A 19,264-nucleotide genomic window follows, 5' to 3' on the forward strand; every position below is an offset into this window, starting at 1 on the left:
TTCTTTCCAACTAGTATTTATTATAGTCATTATGTAAAAATTTCGCATGATTCGTTGGACGTTTGTAATGGAATAAAAATTATTTGGGTAAGTCGTCACTATTTCATACACAAATTTTTAACCTTCGCAAGTTTGGGTCAATTGGGTTAGTATCCGGTATTCCATACTATGTTTAACACTTTGACTACCGAGTACGGTAGTGTCTACTGTGGAGAACTCAGGGACTGCAGGTTTGTACAATCTGCGACAGCGAACTAGTTAATGAAGAAGACATCAAACCCATGTGTACTAAAAAGTGTAAACAGGATTGAATAATGGTACTTATTAAGATTAAAAACCAACCAAATCTAAAAAACCTTGAATAATTCACAAATTAATGGTTTGTTTCCTTGTTAACGAGGTTTAATAACGATCCTTAAACAATGATTTCATTGTGTAGGACTGTGTGTTTTACTTTGTAATGGAAATAATAATGATGTAAGAATTATTCCAGATCCTATCTTTTCTTGCGTGTGCAATTAATTATTCTTTTAGAGGTCTCCAACAGGTTGATATTTTTTGTTTTTTTTTTTTTATCGCAATAACAGTTAAATAACTAGAACAACATATTTCTATTATTTAAAGTAATAGTTTCTTTTGTTTATAGATCGGTACGTGTATAATATTTGTTAACAATATCAATTTCGGATCGTTATCGTTATTCATTGCTTGTGGAGATAAGACATGATATTTTGAAAAGTGTAACTGATAAGCTACTATTAAAATTCCATGTAAACACACATAAATGATTGAAAAAAAAATAGTCCATAGGGTTTAAATAAGACATGATATTTTGAAAAGTGTAACTGATAAGCTACTATTAAATTCCATATAAACACACACGAATGATTGAAAAAAGTAGTCTCTATAGGGTTTTAAAATAAATAATTGGTTTGAACATCAGCGAAGCATGTCACTTAAAGGGATGGAAAACATTTCATTTCTGTCTTCCTGCCTTTACACACGATCTCTCGAAAGTGAACCGACTTGCATAAAGGCTTCACTTCAATACAGGCAAAATAGATTTCGGTGATGTGCATTTAAATCTATGGGATTTGGGCTGAGCGTCACCGATAACTTTTACATTAGTTTTTATGAGTAATCATTGGATGTCAAGGAGATAATCGCAGAGCAATTAAAATTTATAAACAATCTGAGTGTTTATGACCTTTTACATAATACTAACTCTAGACTGAACTGTAGGCTAAAGCTAAAGACACGTGGTACGGTGTTCTCCTGCCTTGGTGTCAATACTTGCTAGACGCAAAGGAGGCCTTCGGTTTGGTACGCACGTAGTGTACTTATTACACTTGTTCGTACCTTGAAACCGAATTAATGTTAGTGTAGAATAAATTTACCGGAAGAAAGGGTTAAATACGAACTAAAATATTATAGCATATTACAGTCCACAGTTACAGCACAAGGAACAGGACAGAAATTGGAGAGTGCCGTGCCGCGACACGACACTGCCTCAACACGTCTGTCCGTAGCGTAGCGCGGTCAGCGCCGGCAGCCAGCCAAGGCCGGCCGGCACCATCGTCAACTTGCTCGACCTCAGCACCAATCCGATTACATCAGTTCGGGTTATTCGCGGGTGGTGTGATGTTGTTTTGGATTCGGCACCAATTTGTTACAACGCGATGTTGAGTAACCGTTCGGTGGCGGTGGACATTTCGTCCTGTGGGTGTTTAACAGCCTGAAGCTGTGAAATAGTCATATAAGTGATTCTTGTCACTCATTAATTGTCTTTATGAATGAATCCAGCCCATCTGAAATCCAGCCCATCTCTCCCTATCCCCCCCTCTCTCTCTCTCAGCTGAAGTTTTCAAAAGCAAAGACAGTGTCAGTGATTTTGAAAGGAAAGTTGGTTAAGACCATCTAGGCTGCTAGTGGAAGGAGAATATATACGTTGCAAAAAGGAAATGAAGTACTTAGGAGTGGTAGTAGGGACAGAGGAAGAGTTTTGAGAAACACGTGGAGGTGTGCGAGAAAATGAAAGGAGTCTACGCCAAACTGGCGGGACAGGCAAGAGCCAATAGGGGTATGACAGGGAGGCACCTTTTTATGCTATACAAAGGTTGCGTGGAGCCGGCGATGCTGTACGGATGTGAGTTCAGGGAGGAAAAATGCCCGAAAGGTTGCACTGAAGAGGAAATTGCTGAGCATGCAAAGAAGGAGTTCTACTGAAGGTAGCAAAGGCATACAACACGGTCTCCCATGACGCAATCAGAGTGCTGTCAGGAGTGACACCGATTGACCTTGCAAAATGGAAGGTGAAGAGGTGGGAGGATAAGGAAGAAGGAAGGGACGCCGCGCTGAGAGCAACGCAGCGGAGACTCGAAGAGACTCTGGAACAATGGCAGAGACGCTGGCAGGATACCGAAAAAGGCAGGAAGACCTTCGAATACATGCCGGACATCAGAAAGGAAATTGCAGCAGAATTGGGAGATGGACCACTACCTGACACAGTTCGTCACCGGTCACGGAAATTTCAAGGCGAACCTTAAGAGATTTTGGAGGAGGAGAGGTGTGTGAGTGCGGGAGAGCTGTTAGACCGCAAAACCATTGTGCTCATGGAATGTGAACTGTTTGAGGAGGAAAGAAGATACCTCAGGTAGGTGATGACATCGAAGCATCTACAATGGAGAAGAGCCAACTTTGACTTCGATGAAGAGGACTATCAAAGAGCTTAGAACTACAACAAGAAGGATTGGAATAAAAAGAGAGAGGAAAACAGAGGTTAAAAGCTTGGAAGAGAGAAATTAGTATCACAAATGATTGTCATCGCACAGGGGCGGTGAGATGAGGAGAGGACGTGCTGTTAGGCTAGACACAAGCAAGAGTGTCGAGAAGAGGATTAAGTGGCCGAAGCCCGAAGAGAAAAAAGAAGAGGAGAAGGCAAAGGCCTTGCAAATAAGTCACAGACATGTGTCAGGGGTGGAGGTGAGAACGAGGAGCTTCGGCCCCCAGCACGTTAAATCTCCAACCTCTTAAACATACACATCATAAAAACAAAACACAACACTAATAATAAAAACTGTAGAACACAGGTTTCAAAAGGTTTGCCACTCGCCCACCAACCACATAGAACTGACCAGAGACTATCGTCACGACAGAGACCAAGGCGGTAAAAATGAAATCGAAACGAGAATGAACCTTTTTCTATCATCATATCATTGTACTCATTTTGTTTACAGTTTTATTTATTCTGCGATTTTTTCGTTGCCATCGTGGACAGCGATAAGTAAACAAGTTCGCTAAAGATCAGCCACATCGAATGGAGAGACAACCACCATTGTCAAGCTTTATTTTGATATGAAGAAATGGAACCTAATGTAAAATTTTAAGATTAGTTTCGTTTTCGAGATAACGTACGGGAAAGACAGGCAGTAAGCAGAGGACACACAATTTTGCCAGCTCACAGAGTTATAAGCCTCGCTAAATAACGTTAGCTGTAAACGCCGTGACTTCATTGCAGACACAAGGCACCCGGCTCGGCATTGGATATCTAAAAGTCATCTTTCACTTCTTATGCTTGTTCTTAAACGGAGCAATCAGTTGAATTGTACGTGAACAAACCGAATATAATTCAGGCCTGGGATTCCTTGGCGTAGAGGCCCTTGTTGCCGTAAACTGCTCCATACAGTTAGTGTTGTCTCACATCGTCCCACCTCGTCTGACAAGAGTACAATCGTTAACAAAAATCAGACGAATGTCTTGTGTCATTCTTAATCTCAATACCAACATCTTATGGGACTCCAAGAAATTTCACATCCTGAGTCAAAACAGATGGATGTCCTTTTCTTACACCACGGACACACGATTAACCACGAATTTTCGACTCAAACATCGTTGAACTCCACTCGGAGAGGCTTCTCATATTCCTGTAGCTCATGGGACAATCGTGACTTCATCAGCAATAAGAAAAGACTTGAAGACGTCCAATGGAGCGAGAGGACAGCGGGAAAACTATTTCAATTATTAGCTTAGCGGGAAGATAAGCTAATAAAGCTATTAGGTCTATACCTTGTACACAAAGATAAAATTTCTCTTCTTCGTGTTTCTGGCAAGATTATAACTTTAAGATTGACGTTTTCAGGAAAACGGGAAGTCTCATAGCTAAGAGGTTGAATACACGGCTGTAAAAGATTGTATTCTACAGTACGTATTGATCAAGTACGGGTTCGAAGAAAGGAAAAATTCAATGAACAAACGTAAAATATTCCTGCTTATCAAGGCGATAAAATGAGAAGTCTATGATAACACCTTGAAGAAATAGACCGTAACAACGTAGTACCAAAGGAACCGTCAGAACGTGAAGAATGAGTTATCCGTAGACGGTCAGACATACAAACCTAAGGATGGCGCTTTTATCCTTTGGCCCAATAATCTATAGAGTTATTTCTTGATCAAGACAAATCAAATATTCTTTTGGACCTTTTCAAGTCTCTAGATTCTCTCTATAAAAGTTTTTCGCATAGACGGCAGAAATATATAACGACAGACTGCTCTTTTACCTTTTGAGCTTAAAATCAATTCAGTTCTTCCTTAGACACAAAGGAACATATGTACCAAGTTTCAAGTCTCTAGAATCTATCAATCAAAAGTTAACGTGTAGACGGACATTCAAACGGATGAACAAATATACGACCAGATTCAAGATAGGAATAAGCCCTGTAGAGTCCTTAATGGCATTATATTTTCAATATACTGATTTATCGTCAGTATTTTTATCCTGATTTTATTCTCGTTCATTTATTTGAAGATGATAGTAAGTAATACGTAACTTTTTATAAATGGGAGGGTTATATATAATTAAAGCTTTTAATGCATTCTATAGTTCATGATTACTTACAAGAGAATTACAATTAAAATAATTTAAATTTGTGTTAAACTCTAAAACATGTTGTAAAAGTTCAAAAAAATATTCCGAGGAGTCAAATTAGCGGTCTGTATAATTTTGAACTCGATTCACAAACAAGGAACATACGATGAGTATTTTAATAGGTTGGAGTCGATCCATGTACCACTTGTAAGTAAATTTATCAATATTTTTAAATGATTTTATTAGATTGATGAAATGTAAGCAGCCAACAATATTGCTCAGGTCCTTTTTAGGATATTGTTCAGCCACTGGATTGGGAATTTGCCCGCATACGTATTCCCCGGGAAAATACGGTTATGTTTTTTTTTTTGGTGTTGGGAAAGGTGGGTGGGATTGGGATTGTCAGGGAGCGATGTAGTAACTAACATATGTCACCAACACCTGGGGGAAGACTAGTTATGTCAATAGTCCCGATATTCGAAAAGTTACATGAGAAGTTTTTTATCTATACATACCCCCCCCCCCCCCCACCCCCCCCCCCCCCCACCCCCCCCCCCCCCCACCCCCCCCCCCCCCCACCCCCCCCCCCCCCCACCCCCCCCCCCCCCCACCACAGTTATTATAGTAAAACGTAAGTTTTATTTCTCAAAGCATTTACTTACTGACATATAGAAACTGAAATTACATTTGAAACGTTAGATGATACATACATTGTACGGAATTTATAACTGTTAATAAATGAAAACATAGTACTGTACTGTACTGTATTTATAATGTACAAACCCCTACGCAAGGCTTAGCAAATAATTTGTACTTTAACTTGGACACAATAAGGGATAAAAACGTAAAAACAAAACACTGCAAAACCCAACACTTTCTTAAGACCTAAATTCAGTGATCTTCTTTTGACGCAACACACTAAAACGACTGGACGATGCAATGTTTCGCCAACGCCGAATGAATGAACCATTACGTCATTAGGAGTAGCAGCGGCATGTTGCTCGACGTAGCGTAGAGCGAGGTCAAAGGCACTTGCAGCTGCGCTGTGTGGAACAATATCGGTAGTTTGGGCGTCTCCCTCATCCTCACTGCTACATGAGTCATCAGCTGGGACTCCTTGCACCTGTGCCACGATGTCTTCGTCTGTGTACTCCTCGAAGCCTTTGTCATCTACAGCCGTCCACTCATCAACACACTCCTTCTCTACATTTTCGCATCCCGGTATTTTTTTTTTACAAGAGGAAGAAGTTCGCATTCATTTACCGGTGGAACAACCTCTTCAACAAACTGCAGATCAGGCCAAAGATTTTTCCAAGATTTCTGCAGAGCTCCTACGCTTGTGTTCTCCCAAGCCTCTGCCACCCAGAAAATTACATCTTTCATCGTGATTTTCGCTTTTGGAGAATTGTGAGGTCTTCATTTTCCCTCAAGCAGGCTTCGGAGCAGCTTTTCCCGATAATTTTGCTTCAACGCTTGTAGAACTCCTTGGTCCATTGGTTTGTATGATCGAAGTAACGTTCGGTGGTAGAAAAATGGCTTTTATATCACCAATAACCAGCTCTAAAGTCATCCGGATGGGACGGAGCGTTATCTATGAGTAACAACGCTCTATCAGGCAGTCCATTTTCTTCATTGTAGGCTCTCACGTTGGGCACAAAATTGTTTCTCAAACCATTCTTGAAACAAAGCACGATCCATCCAAGCTTTCTTTTGGTTTTTTATAGTAAACCGGCAGAAGCGTTCATATTCATGTTTTTAAAACATCGAGGTTTTTTGGATTTACCGATAACCCATCAAAGGTAATCTTATTGGTGGCGGAAGCGTTGCTGCATGCTAATACGGTTAGTCGTTGCTTTATCCATTTTAAATCCTGGAGCGGACTTTTCTTCTCTTGAAGCTAGGCTCTTTGTTGGCCAACGCTTTGAAATTTAGCCCCGTTTCAATCAGCGTTGTACACTTGCTGGGGTGAGTAGGAGGATGTAATTTCTTTGAACTCCTGAAGATACTCTGCGGCTGCGTTGCTGTCTGCAGACATCTTTTCGCCAGTTACAGTCAGTTGCCTGATACCCGTGCCTTTTTTTCCACCGATCTAAAAAACCGCAACTAGCCGAAAATGACGGATCACCTCCCATAAGGATGTTTAGTAGAAGGCGCCTTTTCTTTAATAAGAGGGCCGGTAATGGGAATGCCTTTTTGTCTCTCTTGAGAAAACCACAAGTAAAGTGCTTCATCGAGTTTGTCATACGATGACACAGTAGTAGTTTGAACGTTTTTCTAGAGTGTTTTCACTTGTAACAGAGCAAAATTGTTCGATTTTTGCCCGCTTTCTTTTTCCAGTCACTGATCGTCGCTTTACCGACACCAAATTCAATTGAAAGTTTGAGTAGCACTTTCACCATTGTCTAGACTTTTGAGAACTTCGAGTTTTTCTTTTAACGTACACGAGTTTGTGTTTACGTTTACTAGCCATAATGATATCGGATATACGCACAGAGCAAGAGCAAAGAACAAACAAAAACTGCAAACCACAAACTACAGAATACACAGTAAGAGCACGTGCTGCGCGTATGGAAGATTTGCACTATATATCTTATAAACTGTCGTCTCGCCACTCGTCACCGGGGTGGGTGGTGGAGGGGATAGGGGTGAGGTAGTGGCAGTCCAATAGTTTTTTTGCGCGCCACACTGTGTTTCAAGGTCACCGACCAACTCGCCCCGCCCACCACAGACAGGTGGCTTCTACTAGATTCATTACGCACCAAACAATGGCACTCAGTTTTCGACCACGCGATGTTACCGTACAAAGACAGGAAGCTGTAATATTATTATTACGTTTAATACGTACTTACTAATTGTTTTATTGCATTTGGATTATTGTAATGCATTTAATTGTTTTAAAAACCACGTAAATTGCACTTGAAAGTTGATAAATGGTAATATTTAACAAAAATCCGCCTAGTCCGAATTTCCCGTCAATCCGAACAAGGTTCGGGTCCCAATTAGTTCGGATTGGCGGGACTCTACTGTATATATATATGCTTATTTTTACCTTCAAGACCATCCATTTTACACGATAAATGAATTTTTAAACAGAACTTTCTAACCTGATGTAACAAAATAAAATCTGACGATTGTACTGTTCTCTAAGAATATGTTCAATAAAGAATAATAATAATAATAATATGTGTGTAGTATAAGTATAAGTACATTGTAAAGTTTAATGCATGCCACCCTGTTACCAGTTAGTATGTAAGGACCATATTGGAGAATCAATCTACTCTAAATAAAATCTCACCTGGCATTAATAAATAAACTCATTCAAGGGCATCGCAAAATGGTCATAGCTTCAGCAATTATATCATTTATAAATATAACAATTTGGTTTGACAAGCAGGAGTAGTGGGGTCCTTTACTGACAACTTTTATCTCGGATACTTCTCATAGATGCTAAAGTTTCATCATTGCCCTGAAGTAATGTGATTGTTTCAAGCCCTCCATGTAAACACAGTAAGCAACTAGTGATGTGAGATATTCACTGCCCTTAAGTTTTTGGAAAATTCTTCAACCAAAATCTTTACTTTCACAAACGTCTCTTCACATCCAGCTAATTCTTGATCTAAGTTGAAATTCCCTGCGACTTTTTCAATAATGTTGGTGTTTACGTCACCCGGTTAAGAGCTCCTCCAATAATTAATATTATCTCATTGTACGAGGGGTATCCAAAAAGTAAGTTTCCCTGTTCTGTAACACAGCGTGTAAGACGCGTACGTAACACAGCGTGCAGCTGTGGGCGGGGATATGTAGCGCGGTTCTTGACCGCCAAAAACGAAACTGCCGTTGAAATTCATCGTCAGTTGTGTCAAGTGTATGGTGAACATGTTATGTCCGTTCAGATGGTCTGTCGTTGGCGTGCAATGTTTTTGGAAGGAAGAGAAAATGTTCATGACGATGAGCGTAGTGGTCGACCGGCGCCAATTCTCGGCAACCTGACTTCATTAATGCTGTACGAGCAGTTATTGACAATGATAAGCGAGTGACTCTCGAAATTAATGGATAAACTGCCGTCAAGTGTTGAAGTTAGCCGGTCATCTGTGCACAATATCATGACAGAAGATCTTCAGCTTGCAAAAGTGTGTGCAAGATGGGTGCCTCGCTTATTGAGCAATGCCCATAAACAACAACGAATGGCTGCTGCCCAGTCTTTCTTGCGATTGTTTGACGATGAAGATGAAAACCTTTTTAGTAGAATAGTCACTGGTGATGAAACATGGATTCACCACTCAACTCCAGAGACCAAACGCCAGAGTATGGTGTGGCAAAAAAAAGGAGAGGCAGCTCCTCAAAAAGCCAAAGTTTTTGAGTCGGCAGGAAAGGTAATGGCTACAGTTTTTTGGGACTGCCGTTTTGGGACTGCCGTGGAGTGTTATTGATTGACTATCTTCCTCGTGGCGAAACCATAAATGCAGAAAGGTATTGTGAAGTTCTCACCAGACTTCGGCGGGCAATACAGAATAAACGGCGCGGACTTTTGTCGCACACGGTTCTGCTTATTCAAGATAACGCCCGACCACACGCTGCTCGTTGCAACAATGGAACTTTTGAGGAAATTTAAGTGGGATGTTTTTGGTCATCCTACATACTCACCAGATCTTGCGCCTAGCGATTTTCATCTGTTTCCGGAGCTGAAGACACCTTGGCGGTCGGCGATTTGCAAACAGCGATGACCTTCAAAATGAGGTGGATACTTGGCTTAAAAATTTGGCGGGTGAATTTTGTGATGCTGGAATAAAAAAACTACTTCCTAGATACCAAGAGTGCTTAGAAAGGGATGGTAACTATGTAGAAAAATAAGGTATGATGTAAAAAGTTGAATAAATGTGTTTCAGTTATTTTTTGAGTCTTTTTAACTTTTTCATAATTAATGGAAACTTACTTTTTGGATACCCCTCGTATTAGTTACACAGGAGATAAATCTTCTTACAGACAACGTGTACTGAAGTCCAGTGCTTTTTCAAATGCACCACGTGACGTTTATTTTTACCATTCATTCTTTATTACCTGATCTTTTTCTTCTTCTAAGGGGTGGCCTATTGCTATGCCAAGTCTCAAGGAACCTTTGCAACACCCCGGAAGTATACCATGAGGCCGACCAGTCTATGGTTTCAGCAGTTCTACAAACCGCTGTAAACAACTGATCAGGTCCTCGTGGAGAAATTCACCACCCTTGTCCAGACTACCAAAGGTGGCGTACCACTCCTTGCAATTGCAGGACAATCAAGAGCAGGTGTTCAGCAGTCTCCTCCTGTTTGTCACACATTCTGCAGAGCGGATCCTCTCGAAGAATGCTGACTCTGTGAATATGCTTCCTCAGGTGACCGTGTCCCGTAATTGGACCCAAAACCTGAGAACACACAGATCTACTTAAGGAGAGAAGGCCCGATACCACTTTAGGGGAAGGTGACTGCAGGACCATTCCGCTCATTCTCAGACCCAGATGCAGTCTTCATTTTCTCTGATGTTCAGCATGAACCCAATTCGAGACAGCTCCAAAGAATTTACACCTAGAAATACCACAGAACAGTTGTAGTCCCGTCGTGTTGGACACTGAGTCCAAGTTGGCCAGGGTATTAGCTCGTTCATTCCCAGAGATCCCCCTCATGTTCAGAAACCCCCCCCCCCAAAAAAAAACAGTCACATTGTTGATTCTGCCAAGGGAAGAAACGATTTGATAGCAATCTTAGACAAGTTTGGAGGTGAACATACAAGAGTCCAACGTCTTTAATGCTGCCTGTCTATCTGTGAAAATGCTAATTGTCTTGCTCATATACTGCAGACGAAGCTTCTCAAGTGCACATTCCGTAATGGCTGTGACTTCTGCCTGAAAGACTGGAAATAACGACCCATAGGGACCATCAGCTCCCTACATGGTCTCACTACCACAATTCTGGCGCCTGTGCCACTTTTTTGGTTTAGCGTCTTCCGTATACCATTCAAGCTCCGCTGGTGGAAAAGGTTTCTTTTCCTTCGACCGAGCCTAATTTCTTTTACACTCTGATATTATTAACACTAGAATAATATATACCTAAAACATACCTATTTCGGCTTTAAATCATCATAAGGCTCCATCATATTACATTCTAAAGGTTTTTACTATCAAAGTTTCCGGACTTTTAATTTATTATTCCTTCAATCTGCCTGCAATATTTCAAGTGTTACTAAAATCAACAGAGATATTCTAAAAAATATCGTGGAATGTTGCAGAGAAACCTGATTTATATCATTGATACTTATAAAAACAGTTTTATTCTTTGAATTTAAGGTTTAAATACTGCTCTTTAAACTTTTCCAAAAGTCCAATTATTTATTTGAAAATGAATCAGAGGATTGGAATATCTTCCAGTGGCCACCACTTATTACATGAGTGTTTGGTATGTTTGTATAATTTGCTTATGGTAAACGTTCAAACGTATCGTGTAATTTTGTCAATTTACTTACTCATCCTGTTATGGGAACAATGAGTGTACTCCAAATCATGTTGCAGTTGACTAAACTGATTTATGTAGCTACATTTACGCCCAGTGATACTACAATAATGTACAATCACATAGCATAACAACAGCCTACTAACAGGTTTATTCTTATATTATTGACTATATGTTACAATTTAAAGACGTTGCTTGTTTTCAGAACCGGTTACTTATGTTGGTCCTGGATAATTTTGGGAGCGTACTTCTCACTTTCGGACTGAACAAGTTGGACAAGTTTGTTCAGTCGAATCCGAATCTTCAACCACAAGCAAAGAAGGAAATTTCTGAGACAATCAGAACATTGAAAGCCATATTGCCATTTCTGGAGCGCTGCCCACAGAGCGCTGTTCTACTGCGGTGGCCTTTACTACCAGATAAGCAAGCGCTTCACCAGTATACAATATGTGAGTACGGGACGTACTTTAAACTGAATACTATAAAAGTAGATAAGATTCAGTCCTGGGCAGCCATAATTGTTTAAGCAGGTTTGTTTGAGATGCTTGCTTGTAATTTCACGTTTGATTCTTCATAAACCTGAAGGGTGTTGGAAGTAGATTGCTGGGAGCAGCAGTATATCTACTTGATTACATAAAGTTCAAATTTATAGATACCTCTATTAGTAAGTGAATAAGCAGAATAACTTATTTCTTAATCATGTGATCCATAATTTTCTTTTGAGTATTACTTAAAGAAGCATTGTGTCGTATATATTTAAATAAGCAGTAGTATATTTATATTTCAATACAATATAACGAAATCTACATATTTAAATTGTGATTTTTCGTGCCTTCAGACCCAAACAATATATGTTTTTACAGAGAAGTCTGAATTTATTTTCTCAAATGATAAAAGACTAGCTACTTATAACAAGCTAAGCAGTTTGTATCATCAAAGAAAACATATGTGCATTGTTCATCATGTCAATTCAGAGTGTTGTATAGGATAATAGGATAATAATTTAAGCTTTGGTAAGTTACATGCAAAATTTTAATTAAAGAACTCAATTCTTTTTCTTCATGTGTCTTGTGGATAGTTAAACCCCTTGGAGGGAAATACATCATCATTGAACTCAATCTTGTCTATGCAGAAATGAGGTTATGTAAATATCGTCTATAGCTCAATTCTTTCTAGAGATATCGTGTGGATAGTTAGGCTACACTGGCACTCAACCAAACCCCTTGGAGGGAAATATATCATCATTGAACTCAATCTTGTCTATGCAGAAATGAGGTTATGTAAAGATCGTCTATAACTCAATTCTTTCTAGAGATATCGTGCGGATAGTTAGGCTACACTGGCACTCAACCAAACCCCTTGGAGGGAAATATATCATCATTGAACTCAATCTTGTCTATGCAGAAATGAGGTTATGTAAATATCGTCAGTAGATATGAATATGGCGGTTCTAGCGCACTTTCGGAGCCAACAGAAAATCAAGGGAAAATACTGTTTAAAGGACAATAAACGAATCTGTAAAATCAAACAGTAAACTCACGAATGAAAAATTACCGAATCTATAGCTGTTTGCTTCTACTTTCTTGAGCTGTGAAATCAATCTATTTGAAATGTCTGCTATGACGAAAAATCTTCTACTCTACAAAATTGATAGTAACACAGTCTTTATCTTTAATAGTCTTCTTTCCAGTAACAACCAAGTGTAATTTATCATGTTTATTCAATTCTTTAATCTTTTTTTCATCCAAAACAGTCAAAAATCTGTTCGGTAAGTGTACTTTATAATCTTCCAACTCAGCAATTATTGTAAACCCGAATTTATCTTTCATTTTCTCCAGATTCAAAATTTTGTATTTCTTATTTTCTTCTAATTCCATTAATTTCTTATATTCTTTGATCTTTAAATCACCAACCTCATTTAATTCTTTTAGTAGCTCCATTTAAATAAGAAAAATTTCTTAACTAAGGTTTGTAGGAGGCAATTTAAATTCTCTATACTACTTTTTTCAATAATTTTAAGTCTTAGTTTACACATTTTTTAAATAATAAATAGAAGAATCTATCACTGTTTCACCAGAAATTGTGCTGATTTCTGTCAAATTCAAGTAAAAATCATTAATTTTTTAAATTCTAAAATTATTGAAAAAATAGTATAGAGAATTTAAATTGCCTCCTACAAACCTTAGTTAAGAAATTTTTCTTATATAAATGGAGGGTGAAAAAGTAACATGTCCGTTTTGCAAAAAAGAAATTTTAAGAAAAAACTATGATCGACATTATGGCTCCAAAATCCATGCCAAAAACAAAGAAATTTACGAGAAAGAACTGAATTTTTTAAGACAATGGGCTAAAGAAAATCAAATTGTCGATCATGAAAAGATGTACAATATAGAAAAATTGCGTGAATTAAAGAAAAAACTTTAAGGAAGATAAAAAAGATCTCAATCTATTTAATGATGAAAAAATTCAATCAATCGCTGAAAAATTGTCCATTGAAACAAACGATAAAACTAAGTCTGAAATGATCGAAGAAATTGACAAAACTCTTAACGAAAAACCTGAAAATATCATAGATGTTGAAGTTTTATCCTCAATACACGGTCTTTTCAAGCAATACATTTTAACAAATTTAAACGATAATTCCATGTCAATTTACAAATATCTATCAATTATGAGGCCAGAAATTAAAAGTTTAATAGAAAAATTTCAAGAGAATGTTAAAAATATGAAAGGATATCTCTCTTTGGAATGTGAATATGAACGAACTTTAGTAAACGGTGAACCACAAACTTGCCCAATGTATTTTACTATAAAAGCAGACGAAATATTTGATGTAAACGACTTTATTTCTAAACAATTTAATAAATTATCACATCGAGAACAGACAAATCATCCAAATAGGGGTTCAGGATGGACATTTAAAAGATGCAAACAACTAGTTTTGAGCATTAATAAACACGAAATGATGAACGCAGGATCATATATCGATTTACCAAAGAAAATCAAAGATAAAAAAGCTTGTATAAATATCAAAAATAAAGATGACTATTGCTTTATTTATTCTATCCAATGCGCTATTGAAAAACCTGAAAGAGACTGCGAAAGATCAAAACAATATGAAAAATTTGTAAATGACGAGATATTTTCAAGTTTTGAGTATCCAATGTCCTTAAAAGATATACAATCATTTGAAAAACGAAGTTACAATTCCAAGTATAAGTATCCTAAAATGTCTATCAATGTCTATACTTATGACGAAAAACTCAACATTGTTCCATTACAAATTTCCGAAGTTTATAATGCCGAGTTAGAAATCGATTTATTGTATGTTAAACAAGAAGACAAATCTCATTATGTGTTGATAACAGATTTAAATAGATTAGTGAGTTCTCAGTTATCTAAACACGAACATAAAAAATTGCTATGTAGAAGATGTTTAAGCCATTTCTACAAATCTGGAGATTTAACAGATCATTTAGAAATTTGCAAGCAACATGAAGTTTGTAAACCAATTATGCCATTTCCAGGTCAAACAACATCATTTACTAATTATCAAAAGAAATTTTCTCATCCTTACGTTATTTATATGGATTTTGAAAGCATATTAGAGAAGATTCCAACATGCAAAAACAATCCGCAAAAATCGACTACAACCAAGATTCAGAAGCATATTCCTTATGGTTTTACTCTATATTTAGTGTCGAATGTGACAAATCGCATGTACAAACCTATATGTTATCGAGCAAAAAATGAAGAAGATTTGCCAAATGTTTCCTGCAAAATTGTTAGAAGAACTCAATAAAATATCAAAATACATAGCTACAAAATATAATTCTAAGAACAAAAAACCTATGAAATTGACTGAAGAAGAAGAAATTTCATACCAAAATGCAAAACGTTTGTCATATTTGCGAATGGTCTGCTTATGATGTTGAGTCAATTCAGTATGGTTTTTTACTCCTGATAGTTGGAAAGATAAGAGTTATAATAAAGTAAGAGATCATTGTCATTTAACAGGTAAAATTTCGAGGCGCAGCTCATTCATGTTGTAATCTGAATTTGAAATTTCCACAAAATATTCCAGTTTTCTGTCATAATATGTCAAATTACGATACTCATTTGTACATAAAAGAGATGGCTAAACAATATGGAAATGTTGATTTGATCGCAAACACAGATGAAAAATATATAAATTATTCTGTAAATTCTGGATATGGCTATGAGTTTGACAATGATAAGCCTAGAAAATTCATCAAGTTTTCGTTCGTAGATACGTTCAGATTCATGGCATCGTCTATTGAAAAGTTAGCTAAAAATCTAAAGAAAGAAGACTTCAAACATACAAATCATTTTATACAAGATGGACGAATATTGAACGCAATTCTAGAAAGACAACCAAATGACGAAGAAGAAATCTTTAAAATTCTATCTGGAAAAGGTATATTTCCTTACGAATTTATCGATAGTATTGAAAAACTTGATTACACAGAAGAGCTGAAAATTCAAGATTTCTATTCACTTTTGACAGACGAGAGCATATCTGAGAAAGATTATCAACACTACTTGAACGTTTGGAACAAATTAAAAGAGAAAAATCTTGGAAATTACTCTGATTTGTACAATATCCAAGATGTTTTATTGCTCGCTGATATATTCGAAAACTTCAGAAACATTTGTCTAAATTGTTACAAACTTGATCCAGCACATTATCTAACAGCTCCAAGTCTCGCATGGGACGCTATGTTAAAATTAACGAAAATAGAAATTACAATTGATTAGTGATTATAATATGTATTTGATGATTGAAAAAGGCATTCGTGGAGGTATTTCTCAATGTATTAAGCGATATGTTAAAGCAAATAACAAATATTTGAAAGATTTCGATAAGACAAAACCTGAAAACTATCTGTTGTACGTCGATGCAAACAACCTTTATGGTTACGGTCTTATGCAAAATTTACCATATGGTGATATCAAGTGGATGAATCCTAAAACATATACAAAAGAAGAGTGGCAAGAAACAATTTTGGAACTCACTGGCGACGAAGATTATGGCTATATTCTCGAAGTTGATCTAGGATATCCAACAAATTTACATGAACATCACAAGGATTTACCTCTTGCTCCCGAACATTATAAAAACAAACTTTGCACAACTTTACTGGATAAAACTGAATACGTTGTTCATTCAAGAAATTTGAAATTCTATCTGGAACAAGGTATGATTTTGAAACATGTGAATAGAGTTATTGCATTTGATCAGAAGCCTTTTATGAAAAAGTACATTGATTTTTAACACAATCATGAGAACCAAAGCTACAAGTGACTTTGAGAAAGATTTTTACAAGCTGATGAACAACTCAGTTTTTGGAAAATCTATGGAAAATGTGCGAAATAGATGTGATATCAAACTAGGAAATGAAGAATTTTCAATGAAACAAGCTAAGAAAACAAATTTAAAATGCTTTAATATCTTTGACGACAACTGTATAGCGAGTCACATGTTCAAACAAAAGGTTAAATTTAACAAACCGATCTACATAGGATTTTCAGTTCTTGACCTATCAAAATTGTTAATGTATGAGTTTTATTACGATAAATTAAAGAAGTTTGACCCAGATTTGAATCTGTGTTACATGGATACAGACAGTTATTTCCTAGAATTGAAACGAGATCCTTTTAAAATTATTAAAGAAAATATAGAGGACTTTGATACGAGCGATTATCCAAAAGATCACGAATGTTTCACTACTAAAAATAAGAAGGTAATAGGGAAATTCAAAGATGAGTTAAATAGCGAAGTTTTAGAAGAATTTTGTGGATTGAGATCGAAAATGTACTCGTACAAATATCTAGACAAAAATCCAGTAAGATGCAAAGGGATTAAGAGAAGCGTTGTAAATAAAACAATAAATATCGAAAACTTGAAGAAATGTTTGTTCGAAGATAAAGAAGAATTTAGAGAGATGACAGTAATCAAAAGCTACAAACATGAGTTGTACACAGTTACCATAAACAAGCTGGCACTGAACGCTAAAGATGATAAGAGAATTGTCCTAGAAAATAAGATCGATACAGTACCGTATGGATATAAAGGCGAAATTAAAACAGATATTTTAGAAGAGTTAAACAAAGTTGGAAACTTTGATATATAAATGGAAGATGATTTAATTCACTGTCACAAGTGTAAAAAGAAAAACGAAAAATATAGATTCTAAGATTGTTCAAACTCAAAACGGATTGTATAGAATTGCAGCAAAATGTTCAAAATGTAAGACAAATAAGAGTAAATTTATAAAGAATCCTTATGAAAAACAAGTAAAGAAAGAATCTGAGAATAAGGAAGAAATCGAGATTGAAGCTAGAGAAATTCATGCACCAGTACGAAAAAAGTTTAAAAAGAGAAAAATTATAACTTTAGGAATTGACGATTTATGGGCAGCAGATTTAGTTATAATGTCTAATTATTCAGATCAAAATGATGGATTTAAGTATATGTTAAATGTTATTGATACTTTCTCAAAATATGCTTGGTCAAGAGCTATCAAAAGAAAAAACGGCAAGGATGTTTCAAAAGCTTTCGAAGATATAGTAAAAGATGCCATAAGGATCAATCACAAACCTCCAAACCTACTTCATACAGATAAGGGTTTAGAGTTTAAAAATAAAGAATTTAACGATGTTTTGAGGAAATATAACATTAAGATTTATCATACTGAAAACGAAGAGAAATCAAGTATTGTAGAGAGATATAACAGAACTCAAAATGAGAGAATGAAAGTAATTTTTGAGATTAATAAAAACTTTAAATGGATCGATATTCTTCAAAAAATCGTAAACAATTATAACGATACAGTTCACAGCACAATCAAAATGAAGCCCAAAGTCGTAGACAAAGATGCAGAAAAGGAGTTATTAGAGACAGTTTTCAAGTATGTTCCACCTGAAATTCACACGAAAACTAAATTTAAAGTCAATGATCATGTAAGAATTGTTAGTAAAAAAACAACATTTTCGAACAAATATAAGAACAATTGGTCAAGAGAAATCTTTGTGATTTATCAAATTAATAACACAGATCCTGTAACTTATAGTATAAAAGATTTAAATAATGAAGAAATAACCGGAAAGTTTTATGAATATGAATTGAGAAAGTCAAAGCTGTAATTTTTTCTATATAAATGGAGGCTCAAAAGAAGTGTACAATTTGTCAAGAATATAAATATTTTGAAGAATTTCATAAAAATAAGACTAAAAAAGGAGGAATAGAGTCTATGTGTAAAGTTTGTCGTAGTAAATATGAGAGAGAATTATACGATAAAATAGAAAAATTAACATTAGAAGAGAAAAAAATGTTGCGTTTGTAAAGAAATTAAGGATATTTCCCAAATTTTACGATTGGCATTATAGTAGAGATAAAAAAACATACGCATTGTAAAGATTGTGCTATAAGAATTCAACGAAAAAGTCAAAAGAAACCGACTCTTTGCGAGTGTGGACGAATCATTCAATGGTTACCTTATCTTCAAAAACATTTACAGACAAAATATCATAATTCGAGAGTTTAACATTTTCATCGTGTAATAATTTTTTTCAATATAAATGGAGTCTCAAAAGAAATGTACAAAGTGTCAAGAATTTTATAAGGAAGAGAATAGAAAAGACCCCTTTTGTTATTGTAAGGTTCATGATAAAATGGACAAATTAACTTTAGAAGAAAAAAAGTGTTACTTTTGTAAAGAAATTAAAAATATTTCTGAATTTAATAACTGGCAGTATAGTAAAGATAGAAAAGATGCTTTTTGCAAAGATTGTGCTAAAAAAAATTTTCAGCGAAAGTTATAAAAACGAAATGCCTTGTGAATATGAAAAAAAAATTCTACAATGGTTACCTAGTTATGCTAAACATTTACAAACA

At 36.2% G+C, this 19,264-nt stretch overlaps 1 protein-coding gene across 1 annotated transcript in view; it reads left to right on the plus strand.

Annotated features, from left to right (window-relative positions):
* The first annotated feature begins 2,612 nt into the window (after positions 1-2,612).
* Positions 2,613-19,264, plus strand: part of LOC124363714 (peroxisome biogenesis factor 10-like) — a 33,121-nt gene continuing 16,469 nt past the window's right edge. Inside the window, exons 1-5 of the mRNA XM_046818977.1 lie at positions 2,613-2,653; positions 2,832-2,982; positions 10,134-10,235; positions 11,552-11,625; positions 11,732-11,795. Of these exons, the coding sequence (XP_046674933.1) occupies positions 2,613-2,653; positions 2,832-2,982; positions 10,134-10,235; positions 11,552-11,625; positions 11,732-11,795 (432 nt within the window). The remainder of the gene's footprint in view (positions 2,654-2,831; positions 2,983-10,133; positions 10,236-11,551; positions 11,626-11,731; positions 11,796-19,264) is intronic.

The sequence above is a fragment of the Homalodisca vitripennis genome, chromosome 5 (genome assembly GCF_021130785.1).
Source record: "Homalodisca vitripennis isolate AUS2020 chromosome 5, UT_GWSS_2.1, whole genome shotgun sequence".
Classification (NCBI taxonomy): domain Eukaryota; kingdom Metazoa; phylum Arthropoda; class Insecta; order Hemiptera; family Cicadellidae; genus Homalodisca; species Homalodisca vitripennis.